A 22,917-nucleotide genomic window follows, 5' to 3' on the forward strand; every position below is an offset into this window, starting at 1 on the left:
AGTCACAGAAAATGCCATTCTTCAAAGTATTGTCAAATGCAAAATGTGTATGCAGTTGTGTATATGCAGGTGTGCATGTTTGGATTTTTTTAATATGGATTTGACAGTGGCAGTTGTAAAAGTATTCCTCACAAGGTATTCCAGTCTTAGGGCATGTGACTGCCCCTTCCAGGGTTGTGAAGGATGGGGTGGCTTAAACAGTAGATAGCCAATATAGCAGGTGTTATGTGTGCACCTTGGTATGAAACTGAATAATACAGAAGCAGTGCCCTAAAAAACAACAGCCAAAGAAATCTTGGTCACAAATAACCTGAACCTCATGTGTTCAAAATGTGGAATAGTAAGGATAAAATTATGTGGTAAAAAATAAACATTATAGCACTTCACCAGGTAGTTACTTGATTTATTATAGGGCTTCCAAGGGAGATCCTGTGGTCTGTTAAGGCCCATTTAAAAAGGTGCCTAAATATATTCTAACAAATACAAATAATGAGTCAGATGGAATTGCTATGGTCAATTAAGTGGGTAATGGATATTTAAAAGCTTCCAAACATCAATAAATCTGAAACAGCTCTAAAGGAGTACTTGTAGAGCAAAAATAATATGCACTTAAGAAACTGCCTGAGTACATATTTGTCTAAACTTAACCACCAATAAGAGGACAGCAAGCGTCTGTGGTACTGTATACTGAGGGCACAAAAAGGCATACCAAATGGGTGCCAGTTCATTTGCTGATAGTCTGTAATGGGTCCAAAGGGGCTATAATTATTACAAAGAGGCCCTGATTCTCATTTAAATGGAAGTCTTTAAATACTTTATAGCATAAGAGGATCCTCAGATTGTGAACGGGGCAAGTGGACAGCAGCTCAGCAGCATACCCCTTGGCAAGGGGCTCAAGGCAGTCCTTTGCAAGCCGGTTGAAGCTGCATGTGCCAAAACTCTCTGGTTTCCACAGACACTGAAGGAGAAATGCTCAGGGTGGAAGTGAGAGAAACTCTTTGGACAACACTGGGGTTTAGGCAGGTTCTCTTTTCACCTTTTGAAATTTCACAAAAGGCAAAGGAGGGGATATTTTGTCAGTCTCCACTAGATCATAGCGAGTGGTACACTTGCATACACAGTAGGGCAGAAGCTTTGGTTATCTGTGTGTGACCCAAGAGGAGAAGGATTTGGCTACCATTTTTAAAACGGCTACAGATTGGGTAGAAATTGTTCTACCCATAAGCAGAAGAGTTAGAAAAAATTTTGAGACAGCATCCTGGAAATTCTCTGTGTAATAGTAACAAAAAAACATTAACTGATATTAGTGAGCTTATAAAGCTATGGGTAATTTGATGACAAATCTTCTATAAGTCATTCCTTACACAGCCTTTTCTCCCTTGGCTTAGCTATTGGCGTTCTTAGTTAGGCCAAGATAATTGTCTGTATAAACCCAGTCAGCGAGATTTAGGCTAGATCCTGCCATAAAAATGAGATTTATTTTTTACACACCTTATTTAATAGGTTCCATTTTAAAAGCAATCATGCAGAGAGAGATTGTTGAACATTGTAATTTAATGACATTTTATGTAAAATAGTTTTTCTGTAAGCTAAGTAGTTAGGTTTCTTGCTAGTCTTTGCCCACATAGCTATCTGGAAGTTTTATAAGATAATTTATGATCTTGTCAGAGTGGAGAGTCTGGTTAGCAGCTCTCTGAAGAGAAGCATAGTGTCTGGGCACAGGAAGTTACAAAGATAATTCCTCAGGCTCAAAATATATATATTTTTCTTAAGATTACGAAATTTTTCAAGGACAGCCCACTTTAGTCAGTGTTTTACATTAGAATCCTGCTGGAGTAGGTATTTAGATGCAATGACTACCCAGTAAGTACCAAATGTTAGAGATGAAAACCGTGTTTAACTGTCTCTAATCTTATATTCAGAATTGCTTCTCTTTTTTTCAGTTGGGCTGGACTATCAGGCTCTTCTCTGTAGCCTCTCTGTCTTTACAGCTGCAGTTGAATTGATATAGCACTCTTTGCTAACCTTGATGCTGGTAAAAGTGAATACATTGTAAATTTCTTAAGTCATACCATGTTTTATTTCATGTGAGTAACCCATGAGCCATCTTTCCATAGTATTCGTATTAATTAAAAATAGATGGATGTTTTGCAGAGTTAGATTTTAAGTGATGATATTACATGTTGGCACTGCAACCAAAGAAATGTTCTTGAGTATGTGTTTTCTGGAGAGGATGAAGGGAAAGCTGCAGGAGCTACATTTGAAGCAGTACTGAAGCTGAACTTCCTGCACAAGAGAAATTTCTCTAGGAATGTTTTGCAGCTTTCTGGTCAAGATAGGGGGTGAAATTGATTTGATATCGCTACACAATTGTATTTCCAAAAGAGAATCTTATAAAATATATCTCTCTATATTAACGTGTATGTTTGTGTGTGTGTGTATATATATATATATAAAAAACCCTTTCAAATTACCTGTCAGAAAAAGGATTGTAGTTGGAACCATCAGTGCAAAGTGCAAGCTTCTATGACCTCTGTCTGCAAGCAGCATTGGGAGTTTATTTTATGTGTAGATCAACATAGGAGGGCAACCAAATCCTACTTTTTCAGGCATCTTCTTCATACTTTACAGACAAATAATAAAGATTCTTCTTAATTTTACCAGAATCCCTCCACTGCAGTAAACTTCCATCAAACATAATAGAAAATTGTTAACTCTACAGAGTTTTGAAACAGACAAATGTGTATAACAGAATGCTCGTAGAAGCTTAAAACCCAAAAGAGATTTAACTTACTATTTTTACAAGACTTTCTGCAGAAATCTGTTAAGCTACTGTTGACTCCTGCCATTTTGATCTTTGATAAGTACAGCAGGGTTAGAAAAGGTTTTTAATGGAGACCCTACATACCCTTCCGAAGTCCAGACCATGTGATTGTATAAAAATATGATTAGGCATGTGAACTATGCTACTGAAATCAGAATAGAAGCAGAAATTATTAAAAACTTTCTTCTAGTGATTCCATATAAGTAAACATTTTGTTGGAAGGAACATTCTCGCTGAGTTTAATCATTTCATTTATGCTATATAATTTTTTTAGTCCATTCTGTGTAACATTACATGCACAATTCTGTAGAAAGGCTTTCCTTAAAAAGATCCAAGAGGTCACGCTGAGATCAGAGTGAGGTTGGAAAAAAATAGTGTCTGTACAAAAGTTCACTACAGAGGGTTTTTTCTGACTAGGAAAGCATTTTTCTCCATGGAAACATGGTCCAGAGGTTTACCAGAAGTCTGCTTACTGCTAGGAGCTGTGTTTGTTCCCTGCTAAGGACACCCTTGGGACCATAGGGATAACATTCTGATAAATTAATTTCTTATATTAAAATCAACACTGAAGGTAAAAACCTTCCACAACCCTTCTCCTTTACATTTCTGGGCATCATAATGCTGCACAGGGCCTTGGCTGGTACACAAAAGGTACTGGAATATCAGCTCATGCTGGCACATTAATGGCTTGCTCAGGGTATGCTCCTAATCAGCTGGGTTTGGCCATTTTGTTGTATACATCATGTCATGGTTACCAGACCAAAATAATGGGTTTTTTTAAACATCTTCTCTAGACATCTACGGTGTGTATAGAGTTTACTCAAGGAAATTAGAAAAAGAAGACCAATTCAAGTTACAATGTAGGTTCCTAGCATTGCCACATTTTCATTATTTTCCTGTATCTAGTGGTGGTTCTGTCTCTTCCTAATAGAACCATAAAATAAACATAATTGAGGATGTAAAAGTTTTGTGATACCTTTTACAAGCAGATTGTAGTATTTTAAGACCTCTTAATCTTCATTGTGTGTTGTTGTCATTGAGTATGTTGAAGGTCTGGTTCCTTGGCTGAAAAATGGGGATTTATCTGAGTGCTGTTAGCTTCCTTGTGATAAACAACCTCAGCTGAATTAAAAAGAAAATGTTTACTGAAGTTTTGAAGCTAGAAAAGGGATGGAGGGCAAGAGAGAACAGACTTAAGGTGAGCTTTGGAGGCCATCTGTTGTGTGCATCTTGGTTCAGTAGGTAGATAATAAGGTCGCATGAGGAGCTGGCTTTCAGTCTTACCCAGTGCTCAGGCAGGCTGGGCATCTTTGTGTAACAGAACTGTGCCAAAGCACCAGGTTTTCTTAGTGGCTGCTGGGAAGACATGGTATGCTTTTTCCTGCCTTCACCAAGTCATCGTTGTGCTTGAAAATAGTTGTTTCTGAAGGAGGTGTCAACACTTGTGTTACAAGTAATAGAATGTCATTTGGCATATGTGGAAGAAAAAAAGACTTTTTCTCTAGAAAAAGAATAGGGTCAGAGCTATAGAACAGGAGTGCTGTGTGTATTTAGTGTGACAGCAGGATGACAGTGTACAGTTAACCTATGCTGTTGGAGCTTTGACTTTCATTTAATAGTCACTTCAAAACTTACACTTGATAAGAAACACGAAGAAAATGATAGGCTTCCAACTGAGAGGAAGTTTTGGCCCAGTATTGTGCTTGTGAATGAAACCCCATCTCCCCTGTTGGACTTATATCATCCTAAAATAATATTGGTATTGTTACACAGTATGAGGTTGGTTGACCTTTAGGCTAGGGGAAGTGTAAGGCTAACAAGTTGAATGCCATTGAAAACAACGATCTAAATCATAAATTCAAAATAACCTGGTTTATGCATCTGTGATCTAAGGAAGAAAATGGGAGATGTGGGATGAGATCCAGGACTAAATATCTGAAAGAGAGAGACTGAAGTAGTCGACTTCAGTTGATTAAAGATATTCTGATCCTGTTTTTCTCTTGTGTCCTGACCTTACTAAAGTTCACTTAGTATGTAATGGAAAAAACAACTGGTTTGATAGCAAAAATACAGGAAATGCCTTCAATCATGGCTGATTACAGAAGCAGCTTTTCTTCTGTTGTTTTCATTTTTTTAGAATGCCCTTTCTATATGCCTCAAACAATGTAGAAGAATAATGCTTTGAAGGACTTTATTTTTCATGTCCAAGTAGAGCAAGTAAATGCCTGGCTTTTTGGTTAGATATGCATATTGGGAGTTCTGGCAGTCAGGAGAATGCTATATGACATAAGTGAGAAAAATTAAGAATTATTAGAGGGCATGACTTCAAAGCCTAGCAAATTGCCTGTGTGTGGCAGTTCCACCATGAGTAACAAGACAAATGAATGCAGGTCATTTTTTAAAAAATCTGCCTTTGTTTAGCTTCCTCCTCTAAAAATGGAAGTTTTACAACTAATTTGAGTGAAATCTCTGTCTGGGAGACAAGAAACTGGGAAGCAGCTTATACTGAATATACACAAAGGCTCATATTCATTTCACCTAACTTTAGGAATGCAACTGAATCATCTAGTTCCAACCTCCCTGCCATGGGCAGAAACATCTTCACTGGATCAGATTCCTTAAAGCTTCATCCAACCTGGTCTTGAACATCTCGAGGGATGAGGCATCTGCAGCTTGTCTGGGCAACGTGTTCCAGTGCCTACCCATGGCAGTGGCGTTGCATCTAGATGATCTTTAAGGTCCATTCCAACCTAAATCATTCCATGCTTTTATGGAATTGTGGTTGATTAAATTATATCCTTTTATTTTGTCTTTCCTGTTATTTGTATAAGGCAGTAATGAATCCTTGTTGTAGATTATTAAGAGTTAAAAGCTTCATTGCTGAGACAGCTGAATGAGAACTGCTACTGAAATGCAAGATGCTACCTGGGTAGACATGCATTTGTTGGCTGTGTGTTTTTCTATTGTGTGTGAGAGAGCTTCCCTCAAAAATAGGAACAAGAAGAACAAATTCAAATCTTTTTGATCGGCCACAGAAACTGTATGCTGACACCAAAATACTCTTTTCTTTGTGTTCACTTAATTTGTGTTCCATTGTTGTTCAGATGATAGTGACTTTGTAATCCTACCTACTAAGGTCAATGGGGAGGAAAAAAAAAATCCAAACATTGCCTTGGTTTCCAAAAAAACACTGACCAGATCCAAACTTTATTAGTGTGTCTGCAGATGAATTTGCTTTCTAAGCTTCTAACATTTTTTAAGTATTGAGTTTTCAAAACTTGATCTGACAAGCTTTTCTTGCCTCATGCCATCCTTTCACTGTCTTTCATCAAGTGGTTTTATCAAGCAGTGATTTAGTATTGTTTTGTTTAACAGGATTATAGACATACATAGTAGGCACTTCTTGTTTGCGCTCCACCTAACCCATTGTTGTAATGCACAATATTATTTTTATGTTATTTGAGATATTTTTATAGCACAAGAGCAAGAAGCATTGACCCTCTTCAGAGTAGAATACCACAGCTTGAGTCAGTCCTTGCCTAAGCCCGCAGACCTCTGTTGTCTTCAGTGGGATCACCGAGGTAACAGTGTTGATGCGTTTTATCGCATTACCTATTTAGCAATTACTTAACAAGTGGTCTTCGTAGCAGAGGCTGAAACCGTAAATATCATTAGCAGTCATAGAGATTTCACCTTGTCATTTCCAGCCTGAATGCGTAGACCCAGTTAGGAATTTTTCAGCTAAAATCAAGGAAAAAAAGAAAGATAATAACTAGAGACAGTAAGAAAGAAGGAAGAAATGCCCTGAGAGACCTGCTAGTAGCGTTAGTGTCGGGGCACTAATGAGGGTTGTGGGGGACCAGGATGAGCAAGCAGCTCAGCCTCAGTTCAGTCACTGTCCTGAGCACGAGGCCATTGGCTGTTCACACACTACTTTCACACAAAGCTTCGAACAGTCTGTGTTTTCACCCAGCATGAAACACAAATGTTTTGCAAAATCTCAAGAAGCCTTGCAAAATGAGAAAATAATTTGCTATCTAGTTTAGGTGCAAGTTTCTGAGGCACATTGTTTGTCCTATACAATAGGCCTAATATGAAGCCAGTGCCATTCGTGGCAGTCCTTATTTGGAACAAAAATTGCAGGCCTGTGGGCCATGGGAAGGCAGAGTTGCCATGGCTATCTAACACAAAACTTGTCTACATCAAAGCTTTGCAGAAGGCTGAGTCGAGAAGCACAGCTGTAGCACTACATCCCATTCTGCAAAAAATTGTTGCATTCCCAAGTAGGGGTCATGGAAGGATGAGGTTTTAAAGCAGTATGATGTGGATATAAAAGACAACCCTCTCTTGAGAAAGAAATAGAGACCACTCCCCTATATGCTTAGCTAATTTTTGAGAGTGTTTTACATAATGCATATTTGAACTTGTCCATATTTCACTTATGTTCACAAATAAAAATGTGGAAATAATAAGAAAGGAAAAGCCACACAAAGGAAAGCTGTTAAGTATGATATATTTATTTGTCTGCATGTTATTTTAAGGAAACTCAGCATAATAAGATAAGCAGATCAGGTACTGTAATGTCTTAAGCTGCTACCGAGAATTGTAATAAAATTACGATCAAAGCCATTAAAAAGCTGTATGTAGAAATTATTTTGTAGAAAATGTTCTACGCTACCAGAGAAGTCATTGGTTTCCTCCAAGTACTGGAAATGAATATTAAACCTTTGTTTGATACGTCATAAAGACATCAGGAAATAATTAGGGCTGTGTGATGAACACAGTCTTCTTTTTCATCTCAGGACCTTGTTGAATTAAGTTTTTCTCAATGGCAGACATTGCTGGAGCAGGTGGTGTTATACATGATGCAAGCCAAGCTTCTGCCTTGTAACAACTAGCGTTTATGGAGCCACAAATAGTGATTATGTGTTTGTCTCCCCCTGATGTCCTTGGCAGGTAGGTAGCAAATTACCTTTTGCTGCATCCCTCCTCCATCTCTGCCATCCCCCTAGTCCCGTAGATATTTTGTGCAAATGGTGAGGTGATGGACATTGTGTTATATACGGAAAGTAAACGTGTGTGTTTATAAAAGTAAGCATGCCTGACAGTGTCATCATGATCACAGTAAAGTTGGTATTTCCCATTAATGTTTACCCTGCTATCACTGTTTTCTTTAATGAAAAGTAGCTATAGTATCTCTGACTTTATTTGAACCTAAGTCTGTGATCTTAATTCATCAGCTGCTACCCAGGATACACATCAGTATAAGGTATATTCACTTTATTCCAAAGTTGGCACTGCTGATTAGTAGCAGTTTCAAATCTCCGAAGCAGGTTTTTCTGTATATTGCTGAGTATGGCTCTGCTATAGTTTTTGTGACAGGTAATGTCTTTCTTCTTTGCTAATATCAAGGAATGTAGCAGTGACAAAGAAAATGTGTATCATAGACCCGGTAGTTATGTAAATTGTCAACATAAAAGCAAAACAGTGAAATTCCAGGACTTTCAGATAAACCCAGACAAAACTTCTTGAGATCTCCCACAGCAACAAAAGCAGCAGAACCATCTTTTCTCACTGTTAGCCTCGCCCAGGTTTCTGCCTACTCCCTCCCTGCTAACAAAAGCTGCCCTACTGTCCTAAATCTACTCATAAGCATGAACACTCCAGTGCGTGTCCTATTTCTCACTCCATGGATGAAGGAGGTCACGTTAACTGGTAAAACCTGATACCCGATGACGTTGCTGTTATACTGTGTTTATGCTCAGTAACATCAGAAAGTATGGGCTTGCTCTTTCCCAAACAGTTTTTCAAATGGAAAAAAAAAAATGTTCTTAGTTTGTGTTTTCTTAGACATTAGAGTTTGGATTTTTACATTTATCTCTGATCTGGGGGCATTGGGGGTGGGGGCAACAAAAGAATCCACTGGTAAAGTATAGTCCTAATATATCTTTCGCTTAGCTTATGTCTGGAAACTGAGATTTATTTGGTGAGAGCTAATCACTAAAGAAACTAACATCAGAACATTGTAATTGTTGACATTTCTTTTTGTCTTCTGACCGCTTCCAGATACAACTCCATCTTACTTAGTTTGTCACCTGGTACATTAGTTATCAATACTTTGAGGACACCAATGTGTTTGAAAAACTGAGATAAAATTTTCGATGAATTTATCAGTCTTCAAGAAAATACTATTTCAGATGGTATGGTGCAAGTGATCCAATTTCTGTGATATTTACTGCTTGTGATTGAAATTTATGTTGAAAATGCCACATTAACTAAATGCTATAACTAAAATTATAGCAAAGAGTAAATTTGTGCTGGGTACAGGAGAGACCTGTTACTGCAGGAGAGCGTCTTTGTCTGAAAAGCAATTTGGATACCACCAAGTTGAAAAGTAATTCTAGGAATGTCGAAGTCTTACCTTAATTAAATAGAAAAAAAATTCGTCTTACTTATTGAAATTGCTAACTGATTTAATAAGCATTATGAATTTCAGTAACTGCAGTAAGTAGAAAATGGTTCTGATCATTTCCCATGTTGTTGGGGGAGGTTTCCCTTTTACCTTTTGCGATTTCTACTGTGAACAGCTTGTCTATTTAAAGCCTGCAGAGAGGATATGATTTTTCCCATGCAGAGGAACAATGGCAATGGCAGTGATTTCAAACACACTGTTAAAAGGGTTTATTGCAGTTAAAAAACACCCAAAAAAACAGTTGTTTAGTAGTTACGTACTTTGGAATTCTGTTGCTCTCGGGTCTTTCCTCTTTGATGTTCTATAGATGTTTAGTAAGGTACAATCCTTCACTGAACCTTAACCCTATAAAGAAATATTCTTTCTTCTGATGTCATTATTTGTAGATAATTATTATTATAGTTCTTTCCAACCTACATTGCAAAATGTATATGATTTCTAGCTCATTCAGCAGTTAGAATTAAAGCAGATACTGCAGAGATATTTCATTGTAAAGTGATTGCTTAAACCAGCGTGTGATCATGTTTCTCAGCTACTTGATCTTGTTCTTCAAATACGGATTTATTTAGTCACTAGTGTTTACCATGTTCAAAGACTACTGTTAGTAATGTTTGGCAGACTTTCTGATTCTACTGGTCAAAACCCATCATGACTGCCTTACTTTCAACAAGAAAATTATCTGTTATCAAAGTGACACGTGTGGCACAGAGGGCCATGCACACAAGGCAGTTCTCTCGCTGGCTACTGTTGGGAGTCAGACTTTAAGAACCCAGTTCTGTGAAGTCCTCATCCACTGGGCATTTCTGGGAAGCCAGGGCGGTCAGTGTCTCATGGCACTGGCATGTGGAGGAAGGAATGAGCATAATGGAAGTTTTCTCTCAGGTTACCTCTAGTCTACCCGCTCTTATGTTCTGACTTGCATAAAACTTACTGTTATAATCCTGATTCTTTCTTGAGATCCTGCCAATCGTTACAGCTTCTGAGGTGATTGCAGTGCTGGCGGGTATCCAGAAATAGAAACCCAGGCTTATATTTCTGTTCAATGCTTTCTGAGAAAGAAAGAAAGAAATATATTTAAAAAAAAAACAACCTAACCAAACATTTTATGCAATTGACTGCTCAAGTCAACTGAACTGACTGTACAAAATGTCTTGGCAAACAAACAAAGGAGAGAAATAGCTTAATGTAGCAATACTGCATTCAAGCAATCTGGGCATTTTCCTGGCTTAACTGGTTAGGTTGTTTGCAGTTGCTTGTAATTACTCAGGTTGTAGGAACTCCTTTTGTCAGACACAGAAGACTTTCTTAGTTCCTACAAAGATAATGCAAAATGATAAAAAGAAAAATTTAAAGACCTTTGTCACTGAGCTACCTGACACTGTATTGTACGTAAAGCTCTGGTTTACAGATACGCAACTGGCGTTAATACCAGGAACCAAATTAAAGATAGAATGGATCAGAATGGATCATTCTGTACAGATAATTAATTTACATTCCAGCTACTGATAGCTGTTTACCTTTTTATTTTTTTTTTTTTGAGATATAGTAGAGCTCGCTGTTTCCTAGAACAGTTCTGGGGAGATATATCTTAAACTAAAAATTTTTTTTCAGTGAAACTGCCACTCTGGAAAGACAGGCATAAATTGCATAATTAGCAGGGTTTGGTAGGGATTTTTCTTTGGGTTTTTGTGGTATTTTATGTTTGGGGTTTTTTTTATCTGGCAATGGTAATTTGACGGAATGGATTTAAATCATTTTCAGTGCAAGGACTTTTATGGACTATGATAGCCTTGTGGCTTAGCCATGAATTTGGCACTTTGGCAGACTCCCGGCTTACCTTTTAACCTCCCATCTGTACTTTATCAGGAGTCATGCTGCTGTTTGGTTTAGCCTCTTCCAAATTTCTTTTGAAACTTTGGTCTTTGTGATAATAGAAGTCTACTAGTATTAAATTCCATTATTGCGTGAGTAATTAAGCTGTTGTCCTCAGTGCCTCAGATAGGGTTATGAAGAGGCTTATAGGCTTCACTCCTTTTTTTCAGCGTGATGAAGAGATCCCGGATATTTTTCTTCTGTCAAGTAGGATTAGGGTTTGGTAAATGGTAAGAAAGTTATATTGATTTGTGCTTTTACAGGTAGTCTTATAATTTCACTGTCAGTCTTTACAGGTAGCCAGAATTTAATGTTTAGACTCTTCTTATTCTTCTCTTTGCTCAGTTAGTTCATTCTCTTTTTCCACTCTCAAGTTAATATTTTATAGCTAATTTCTGTGTCTTATACAAATCTTAAAGAAAATAAAGACAATGGTAAGTATCTCGTCCTTATCCATTATTTGGTGGCTTGCTTTTAGTGTCTTGTTACTGTTGAGATTTCTCTTAGCTTAGGAATTTCCTGGGCTGCTGACTATTACCTCCATTCAATTCCATGGATAGAACATGAGTGGCATTAAACAAAACTTCAGGAATTTTAGGTCCTAACAGCTTTAGTGTGTCACCTGCCTGCACTGGAAGTCCCGCTTCTGGGATAAGAGTTAAGATAACATATAACATTGTCATAACCACTCTGAATTAAGGTGGGTCCAGTTTTCTGAGCAGCCTCTTGAATTTCATCAGTTCCTATCATAAATATTTGTATTATGACCTTCTTCCTAACAGTCTTTTGTGATGGTGGCTGGAAGTGATTCCCAGATTGCATCAAATATTATTATACTTTGATTTCTTTAACTAAACATCTTTAAATTTTGAAATACAGCTTTTTTTTCTTCCTTTGCTTAGACGCATCCAAGATAATACTGTATTTGGAAGGTTAAAAGCTAGAGTACAAGCTTATTTCCTTCTCTCCTCTCCAAGAGCCATATCCTATTCTTGTACTTGATGATTTTGTAGTATTGTCTTAATGCAAGTCTCTTGATTGTAATACTTGTAATTCACTGAAAGAGCCAGTTTGGGAAGGCACATGATTTTTGGAGCAGGGAGCTTTATTTTATTTTACTTCTTTGAGGGGTGCAGAGCTGTTAATATCTGTTTGTCCTTGCATGATGTTGGACAATTCTTGCAAATCACTTTCCAGGGACAGGAAGAGGTGGTTACTTGAGGGGTTAAATGGTTAGATGTCAGGGATTATGTTGTAGCCAGCTGGATCCTAGATTGTTTAGGAACTCATAAAAAGGAGGGAATGATAAAATACATAGTCTGCTCCAAGGGGCCTTATGTGGGTGACTGGCTGAGGACCTACAAGAGCAGCATAAGTGATCTGGAGATAGCAAAGTCTGGGCATATTAGTTGCAATGAACATTTCTACAGCCAGTATACACTTCAGCTAATAAGCCATATCTGATAAAGTTAATGTGGGAGACAGTGGATTTACTGTTAGGGAGGTAAATTTAATTTGTTTTGCTGTGTCAGACTTCTTGTACATGCAGAAACCACTTTGTAACATGTACACGGCACAACCAGTCTCTACACACACAGAGTACATTACCCCGTGCTTCCAAGAAGTTTCTGATTTACTGCAGAGATGTACAGTGATTATGCAGACTTTGAGTATTAAATCCGCTGCATCCTGGAAGTATCTGATTTTTTATGCTGTCTTGTGTACATATTTGAGAAATATATGTTAGACACAGGCGGACCAACAGATTCGAATATTTTGAACAAGTGTCAAGAGAAAGACACGTCCATGAAAACTTGTAACATAATGCAGCCTTGGAAGGGTTGTTTAATCATTTAATGTGTGCGAATGCTTCCTCGATGTTACGTTGCCTGTGGTTCTAAAGTCTGGGGACTGACAGCGAGACATTGCTCTGAAAAAAATCCTCAGAGTAAGGTGAAGACTTTTCATCTCTCACACAGGTGGAATTTGTTGACATAAACAATTTTTGCAACAAAATGTGTATCCTTTCGTAGGCTTTCTTGGTGCAGTTTGTTTACAGAGGATGACATGGGATTTTATTCCTTTGTCTAATTTAGAACTTGCCTACACACACGTTTTTTCTCATCAATGCCACTAATAGAAATTTCTCTAATTCTTCTTGGGAAAAAGTTCTTATCACGTGTCCCCTCAGTCACCTAGGGACATGTGTTCGACTTTTGTCTCTCACCTGTGTATACATTCATACATACAATGCCTTCATTTAGCAAAGCCTAGGCAAAAATATAAAAATAAAATGGTCCAAGCAATGTAAGTATTTTTTCTGCCTTTGTTTTATGTATGTTTTATTATTTATATGTGATAAAATGTTTTTAATTGTGGGGCTTTATTCATGCAAGTGAGGGTTCTTTTTATGCATCGACTTTCCAATACCTTTTACAATTTAGTCTAAGGCAAGTGGCCGGTAAGTTAAATGGTACCTAGCATCCATTGTGTTGGAACATGCAATAACCATCAATGGTATATTTAGAAAATATGCAGACAGAAAGACAGGAAAGGTGGATATCCCTTTCTCAACCCGTTTTTGACCTCACCCGATTTAATAACCAAAGAATTGTGTATTTTTGACACAAAGATGACAAGAAGTGATTGGAGACAGCTGCTAAGAAACATTCGTTAACAATGAATGCAAAATATTCCTGTGAGATTTTTTTGAGCAGGTTTAAAGTGCAGAAAATAGTGCTCCCAAAGATGAGAGCGTTGCTTTTTATGCCTCTCATTGCAATCCGAACTTTGAATTGCTAGTGTACATTAAGAATACAATTCTAAGTAATCCAAGCCTGAAAGCACCTATCCCATACGATAGAGTATGGGTAAACTAGTACTCCTTGCTTTGTGCTAATGCAAAAGTAAAGGATGGCTTCATTAAACACAGTTTATCTATTTCACGTAGACGGAATGTTAGATTTGAGATACTTTCTAAATGTTTTTGACTCTTTTTGAATACATCTGTGCTTTCATACAGCTAAAAAGAGAGTGAAAGGTTTGATCTTGCAAAATGCTTGTCATTGCTTACTTCCTTATTGCCTTTGACCAGGTCTAAGTAGTGACTGCTACCAGCTTTTCACGCATATAGGTGAAGGACGGTTTCTCAATGGCGTTTGTGAAACCATCTATTTGTCATATTCTGCAGTATATGATGAAATTCAAGAGCACATGGTCAACATTTGAGAGCTGATTTAATTTGGGACTTTTTTATTTCAGGGACCTGAAACTGGACAATATTCTTCTGGATGCAGAAGGCCACTGTAAACTGGCTGACTTTGGGATGTGCAAAGAAGGGATTCTGAATGGAGTGACCACCACAACCTTTTGTGGCACACCTGACTATATAGCTCCAGAGGTATTTTTTAGAACTGCACTAAGATTACAGATACTATCATTCATCAGACTGTTGCATGTGCAATTTCAGATCTAGATGAAAACAGTAGAAGGTGCAGATTAGACTGCGCTGAAGTTTTTCCTGGGTAATCTTGCAGAAATTGGTTACTCGACTGGTCACAAGCAGTATTCTGTGTCAATAGGAGTGGCAAAGCATTTTTTTCTGTTATTCTTTCCCTGAACCTAAGCATATTTTTGTCCATATGCTCATTTCTGATTCAGGATTATTGTGAAGACGCTTACTGGTCTTTAAGGTGCTGGATGTAACTAAGTACTCCCAGCACTGGTCTTTAGTAGTTATGAAAATGTTTTCAGTTTTACATGAGATTTAGAGCTCATACAGAATAGATTGTACATTTGGTGTCCCACAAAGACCCTTTTGCTTAGCATCTTTGTGGGAATATGATGTTTCTCCTTTCTTCAAAGTATCTGTCAGTGAAAGATACTATGTTTATGGTACTTATCATATGGATGCGATAGACTTGCATAGAAAAGTAGGAACTTTTCATATGGATGCTGCATATTGGTTGGCAACATCCAAAGTCATTTCAAGGCATTCATTGAAAAGAAGAAATGACTGAGAATTGTCCTTGGTTTACATATCCTGAATTTTAATATTATGAGGTGCATTTCCAAGTGCCTAAAATGAATCAATATCATACTATCTAGCAATATCTAGCAATATCTGCTAGACAGATGTCTGTTCAGTTTAGTTAATAACCTGTGCATCTTTCCACTGTAGATTTAGTGTGCTGATTTAATGTAAAAGTTTCATTGGTTTGTCTTTCATCATTGATAAATTTACACCAGGGAAAAATGTTAGTTTATTATTTGTTAAACACAATAAATTAGAAGTCTGTATTGCTAGTTTTCATGACTGTCAAGCTTTGGTCGCACAACTGGCAAGGTGTGAATCATCTTGAAGCCTTCATAATATAAATATGTGGTTTATGGAGTTTGAAAAGTATTCCGGCATTAAAAGAACACAAATGCTGGTGTGATGGTTTTGAGTTTGTGTTAATTCTTTTCTAATCCAGTATACTAATTGAGTCCTTTGACAAATTCCTTGAAAATTATTACTCAAAGCATCTTGCATCATGGTGGTACATTTCAATTCCCTTCTCTTTAGCAATATCTGAGTTCCGAACAGTGCACAGGACACTTGGAAAGTACACTTTTGAAGAGTATCACTTTCTGTGATTAATGTCTTTAAAATGTAGTGTTGATCCAACAAAGAATCCATTTGGGATCCAGACCTCTGTATTCAAATGTTAAACTCATTTCTGGTTTTGTGTTAAGACTGCATTTGGTTTTATATAGGTCATGATTCCCAAATCCAGCACTAAGCTTACATGACTCACCACAAGGCTTCTCACTGTAACACTGATGTTGTTTGAGGAGGTGGTGGCGGTGTTGCCATTCCAACCCATTTTAAGGGAGTCAGCTTCACCTTAAACAGTCACCGACTCTGCCATCCTCAGTCCCCTGTCATGCTGATACATTGCAGCCGAGCTACAAGTTCCATTTCAGTGCAGAGGGGACAAGAATTGTTCCTTGTACTATAATGGTTCTGTAATACCAAGTATAGTACAATAAAACTCCATCATGCTAACCTACTACTCCTACTCCCCACTAAACGTATTTGCTACAAGGCTGAACTTGTGCCACATGAAAAGTTGTAGCCAGTTTTTCTGAAAGCAGAGGGTATTAAAGTGAGTCCTACAGCCATGTATTGTACAGTGTTCTAATGTCGCAAAAAGAGCTTGAACAAAAATGCTTTTGGCTTCCTTCAGCCCTACCTAAAGGACTGGAATAAATCTCCCTGATGATTGCAGCATTACAGGCTGGTTCAGTTTGTTTTGTTCAAGATAAAGACAAGGAAATGTTTCACATTTTCCACCAATCTGTTTTGTATATGTGATCTTTTTTCCCCTATAGCGTGACCTGCTTTAAACAGTTTGGAAGGATATACAGCAATTTTGCTCTGAAGCATACTCTTTTTCTCAGGGGACTGATAAACCCAGTCAGTGCTTCTGATAATAGCTGTGCAATGACACTTAGCTGTGTTAGTGCAAATTGCATGGGTAAGAAACCATTCCTGCAGTTACCGAAAACAGTGTGTTATTTAGTTCTACTCGGACACTGAGGGAAAGGAGTCTATGATATTGAAACAGCAAATGTGCTGCCGGGAGTTTTGTCTAACTTGTGTATTCAATTCAATCTCTTTTGCTATACTAGATCCTCCAGGAGTTAGAATACGGCCCATCAGTAGACTGGTGGGCTCTGGGTGTTCTCATGTATGAAATGATGGCTGGGCAACCCCCCTTCGAAGCTGACAACGAAGATGATCTCTTTGAATCCATCCTTCACGATGATGTCTTGTATCCAGTCTGGCTCAGTAAAGAAGCTGTCAGCATTTTAAAAGCAGTGAGTCTTCTATTACTTGCTTTCCTCATCCTCTTCAGGTTTTTTAGGGGATTGGTTTTTGGGGTATTTTTTCCTTGATTAAAATTGAATTTGATGAAAGTTTTTGAGAGCAGTCACCACTGGGAGTTCAAGCACAGTTCAGAGTGCCACTGTTAGGATAATGGGGTCTGGGATAAATTACACTACTTGTGGGAAAGGAACAGAATGTTTGTATTCCATGCAGTTGTACACTGTATAAATCTGTGTACTGCAGATTCATGTTTCAGGGAAAACTCATCCAACTAGAACTGTGCTATCACTTTGACACTCTATATGCCGCATGCTTGCTAGAGTGAGGGAAGCAGTACGTAATTGAAGAAATAATGTTTTTATTTACCCCACTTATAAAATTTCCTGTCCCTCTGCCTTTCTTTGTTTATCATCAAGACGAGAGAGCATTCAAGTTGAGAGCCCTTTATTCACAGCTGCATGTTCTATTTTATAGTTTGCATAGCACTTTGATAAGCAGTCTTACTCTAGAGTAATTGTTTCTGCTCTGGTTGGTGTTTTTCAATATAAACAGTGACTTGACAGAAATGTGTGACACCAAATGCCACATTGCCACATTTTTTTTAATCAGTCAAAATGTGCTGCTGGGCAACTTCATTTTTTAAACTATCTTTCTAAAGTCAGGTTTACTTCAATAATGTGACACAGACATAATTTTTTCTGCTGTGCTTGTATCATCCTAAAATAAAAAAAAAAAAAAAACAAACCCTAAATGGAAGCAGTATGCCAGTCTCCATAATTTGAAAACCTGAGAAGGATTTCTGGCTTAAAAAAAACCTTGGTTTTTGTTCCAATTTTCTACTTTTTTGAAAGTGGAAAATTTCTACCTTTCCATTTCTATTTTTCTTTCAGCATGTGGAATAAGGTAGACTTTCAATTAACAGGGCAGCTGTAGTAGTGTAAAGTCCTGCAGAGATCTTCATACAGGATTACATTTTGAAATTATGTATAAAACTTGAACAAGTTTTGATTTTCATACCAGTGGACAGGTAACACATTCTCCAGAAAAACTCATCTTGATCTTTTAATAAAAGTATGTCCAGGCTTATTCTAGCTGAGAGAAAGAAAGGCTCTAGCAGATGATTCAAAGCAGAAGTCAAAGTTAACCTCTCGGAATTGTTTGCTGGAGTATCTTTTGCCTCATTCACTGTGGTGAGAACATGGAGAATTCATTAAAGCTGACCTTTTTACATATTCTCCCTTCTCCTCCCAGATAGTTCTCTGATGGTTTTTTATTAGCTGACATGGTACATTCATGCATCCATTTTTGTTCCTAGACCCTTCAATTATTTTCAGTTCAGTGGTAAAAATGTATGGATTTGAGCTGCAGAATTCAGGCCAATATCCAGTATTCAGGAGTTATTTTGGCATATTGTAGAGAAAGGGTTGTTGTCCATGTTCATATCTGTATCTGAATTTTACACGAAATTTTCTGTAGTGTTTTGGTTTCACAGTCTGTAAGGTCTATTCCTTTGTTGTCCTCAGGCTCCTTCAGTGAATCAATGTTAACTGAACTGTCTGTTATTCTGAATTGTGAAAACATTTATTGGAGAGGAGAAAGTTAACCAACAACTCTGGCTTAAGGGTGTAGTATGAGAGCCATTGTAACTGTTGAGAGAAGGTGTTTGTCTTAGAGAGGAAAGGGAGAAACAGATTTGACAGTCATAGCCTTACTGTGATCTCCTTTGTGGTGCAAGTAGTGAAATGTCTAACTTTTAATGTTATACATGTTATTCATTAACCACATACAAATGCAGACGTGGAAATTGGTGGCAGGTGTAAACTTATGTATTTTTGTGAATACAAGTGCGAGAGTATTAAGCCATCCAATGTCTTTTAAAGCTGAGTTTCCTATAAACTTTCATGAAGTTGTTTTCCAGGATCAACATTTTGGTAAGTAGGCACAGGGGCTTGTATTTTCCATTATGCCTCATTGGGCACGATATCTTCATTGGCATAAATTGATAGAATTTAATGGAGCTGTGCCAATTTATACCATAAAAAGAAAACATTTCCTTACATTTAGTAACCTACTGCTTATGCAGCTATGGTGTGAAACATAGTTGAAAGCTACGTTCTTCATCTGATCCTTTTCCGCATTCTGTTAAATGAAGAACAGGAAAAACAGAGGAAAGAAAGAGGCGTCTATGTATTCTACTGCTGAATGGTAGCAAGGGATTAACTTTGGAACACTTCGTTTCCTCACATTGTGCTTTGAGACATGGGTTTTATTCTTTAGAAACTGTATTTTTACACTCCTCCAAAGAGCATGTAAGGAAAGATTAATAAGAAGACATTCTCTTGTATTAAGTAACAATGTTTTCTTATTTTCTGAAGAAACAGTTTTCCTGTTATTTCCAAGAAAACTAAGGGGGATAATTTTACAGCGCAGTGTTACAAGGCAGCACATTGCTTATCCCATGAAATCCCATAGATCTTATTAGTCCTGTTTCTGTGAATTGACAGGAATTACTATTTAAAATTCTTTCCTGTCTGGTAAGGAAAACAATTCTTCATTTAAATTAACTCTGTGCTTCTTTGCAAGCAATGGAGAGAGGTTGTGTGTGTTCCCTGTGTACCCAGATGACAGACACCTCTGGGTACAGAAGCAGCACTCTGTTTCGAGCTGTTTCATTTATTTCAAGAAGGAAGATTTGGGGAACCTGATGATCCCTGATTTAGGCCTCAAGTTGCATGGCTATCTCAGCAACCTTTTGTCCTGTTGTCATTTAAGTCAGTAGGAATTCTGATCTTAAAAGGCTTCTCTTTCTATAAAAAGAGCTTCTTGCCTTAATATGGGAAAATAAAAAGGCAACACTTAATGGCTATGGCTGTCAGCTCCATCGGCAATCATCTCATCGACACAGTACATTTAACAGCTGTCTTTGCCCTTACAGTTGCATCATTGTTGATGCTGTTAACAAACAGGGAATAAATGTCAGTTTGTTCTTCAGAAGCAGATGATGAAAGAAATCAATATTTATTGCGGAGGATGAAATTGTTAGAATTAAATGTCTGCTTCAGAAGTCTGAAATTGTTTCATCATATTTGTGTATAGTAACTTTTTTGTTTAAGTATTAATTCTTAAAATTTGTTCATCCCTCATCCACTTCCAAGTTTCACTGAGTTTGTGAAGTACAATACTAAGCTGTTCTATCTTGTCATATTTTCATGTCCTGGGCTTCTTAAAAACTACATGTTCTGATGTTTTCCCTGCCTGCCTCTGGCTTAAAACAAAGATAGAGCGTGGCAGATACGAGGATCAGGTTTTACTTCTGTAATACCCAGATTAATCAGTACAAAAAAGCATATCCTGTAGTTTCCATTTTCTGTTTCTGCAAAATGTGTGGCTGCTGGTTCCTGGCCTGCCTGCTCCAGTCCTGGAGGTGAAATAAAGCAGAAGAATGTAGGAATGCATTTTGCAGTTTTCCAAGAGACCTCACCAAAGCACAGTAATCCTTTCAAAGCCTTCGTTTCTCTTGCCCATAGAAAATATGGGCTGTAGTTTATATATGACTTGTCCACGTGCAAAAGAACTTGCCGAGCAGTTGAACACAAGACCAAAGAGAAGGATTGCCTTCGGAGTGGCACATGTATGTCAGAAAATCATAAAGAGAGTTGCTTGACTGATCTTTGTTATATCATTAAAATGACAGGAATGATATTTTTCTCTGGATGGTTGATCTAGCTACCTAAAACCATGTTAAGGGCTTTAGTAGCTACTTATCTAATAACTGGAGTACTAAAGCAAGCGTATGCATTATAGAGATTTTTTCTTTGTAAATTTTTATATACAGATTATATTATAACTGGTAGATAGAAGTGGTAGCTAGATGTGTTCTTCATTTAATGTGGTACTTTTTTTTAAATGTAAAAAATGTTGCAATAATGATTGAATAAGAAGTTATAGCAAAGCTTGGGATAATTCCGTAATACAAGTGTGTGAGCGTGTGTAAGAACAGCGTTCTTTGCTACTTGAATTGCAAGGATTCTGTGTAGACATGCATTAGGAAATAAGTAAGGCAATTGCTAATAAAAGAAGGAAGAAATAACAGAGCAAAATCACAACAAATATTATAAAGTGCCATCAATTTATGTCAATGTGGTACACCAGTTGCACAGCTTTTTGCTGAAAAGAATTGTAAGAGTTTAAAAGTAAGATGTTTATATATGACCGCACCAGAACAGACCAGTTAGTTCCAGCAGCTGCCACTAACGGTGTATGAAGATGAAAGGGAAGGTGCAAGTTATGTTTTGGGGTTTCTCAAGGGAAGCTTTCTGCTGATACTGATTACTCCATGTATGTCCTGAAATGTATGGACAGAATGCTTATAATTCCCATAACTGCAAGTGCTGTTCTTACTTTAGTTTAAAATCCTAGGAATGAGTATGGAGGTTATGGCTTTTCATGTATCTACTTGAATGGAGTGTGTGATTACGCACCCAAAGAAAATTAACAACAGTAAGCATAATATATAAACTCTATCCTCCCCCCATATTAACATTAAAAACAGAGCAAATAAGATAAAATAAAAGCTGTCAAAGATAAAATAAAAGCTATCATGACCATCTAATTGGAAGAGTCTCTGGAGGGTTTAATATTTCCTTTCTTTGCTTTAGTATTTTTGTGCAAAGCTGAAACTAGAAATACTGAAAGAGAATCTGTTCCTGTAGCACTCCCAGCCAGATGAAGTTAGGAGGTCACCAATCAGTTCCTTCTAGTTTGACTGAAACGTATGAAATTTGGAGGGGCATCCTTGTCCTTTTCAGAAAAATAACCTTCTGAAAGGGGACTGTCTCTCAAAACTAGTTAATTGAAATGCATAATTGAACTGCAAATGATTTCCAGACATTGCCATTCATGTTTTAACTTTTTTTTTTCTCTCTCTCTGCCACTATGTAGTTCATGACAAAAAACCCAAACAAACGACTTGGCTGTGTGGCGTCACAAAATGGGGAAGATGCGATTAAGCAGCATCCGTTTTTCAAGGAAATTGACTGGGTTCTTCTAGAACAAAGGAAAATCAAGCCACCCTTTAAACCTCGGATTGTAAGTAGCATAGTTTGCATAACATTCAGAGAAAATTTGGTTTAACAATTCTAGTTGTTGCCTTTTCTGAGACATGAGATTACTTGATGCAACATCAACATTTAGGGGTTGAAATAGTAACATAAAAATGCCACTGAAAACATTGCCTTGCCATTTTTTCCATGAAGGTAAGTGTGAGGAATAGATTTAAAGCACAGGAAGATGTTCATGTTCAGTAACATAAACCATGAGAGGGTTTGAGGCTCTGTTCTAAATCCTTTCCTGTGTTCCTAAAGGTACCTTCATCGGAAGAGATTGTTTCAGTTGGGTATATACTTTCTGTGTGAACTGTGCTGTAGTCCTGCGTTGCTGAATACCACTAGGTTTTGTAGCAAATGATGGAGGGAAGGATTTCTTATTAATAATATTTTAACTGAAGATGTTTTAAAAAACCAGCTTCCTGAGGGAAAGGAATATACACCATGATTAGAGAAGTTGATGCATTAACATTTGCCTAGACAATAATAATGTATTTCTATTATAAAGTAACAAAAAGATGTAGATAGCGGCCCCACAGGCAGAAACTACAAAAGCCAAACAAATTAATTTATTTATTCTTGTCCTCCTAAGATGACTTACATTTCACCAGATGTCGGCTTTTCACGTGAGACTCTGTAAATACTTGAACAGTGTGCACTAAATACTTGAACAGTGCAAGAGAATAATTTTATGATAAATCCTTTGAGATTGCTTTGTATCTTTTGACTTGACACATTCCTAATTGCAATGTTTGATCAAGATATTTGT

The 22,917-nt window shown here is 37.4% G+C and overlaps 1 protein-coding gene across 1 annotated transcript in view; it reads left to right on the forward strand.

Annotated features, from left to right (window-relative positions):
* Positions 1-22,917, forward strand: part of PRKCE (protein kinase C epsilon) — a 287,221-nt gene that overhangs the window by 243,415 nt on the left and 20,889 nt on the right. The window contains exons 12-14 of the mRNA XM_009558110.2: positions 14,430-14,568; positions 16,845-17,033; positions 21,985-22,131. Of these exons, the coding sequence (XP_009556405.1) occupies positions 14,430-14,568; positions 16,845-17,033; positions 21,985-22,131 (475 nt within the window). The remainder of the gene's footprint in view (positions 1-14,429; positions 14,569-16,844; positions 17,034-21,984; positions 22,132-22,917) is intronic.

Source organism: Cuculus canorus, chromosome 3 (genome assembly GCF_017976375.1).
Source record: "Cuculus canorus isolate bCucCan1 chromosome 3, bCucCan1.pri, whole genome shotgun sequence".
NCBI classification, from domain to species: domain Eukaryota; kingdom Metazoa; phylum Chordata; class Aves; order Cuculiformes; family Cuculidae; genus Cuculus; species Cuculus canorus.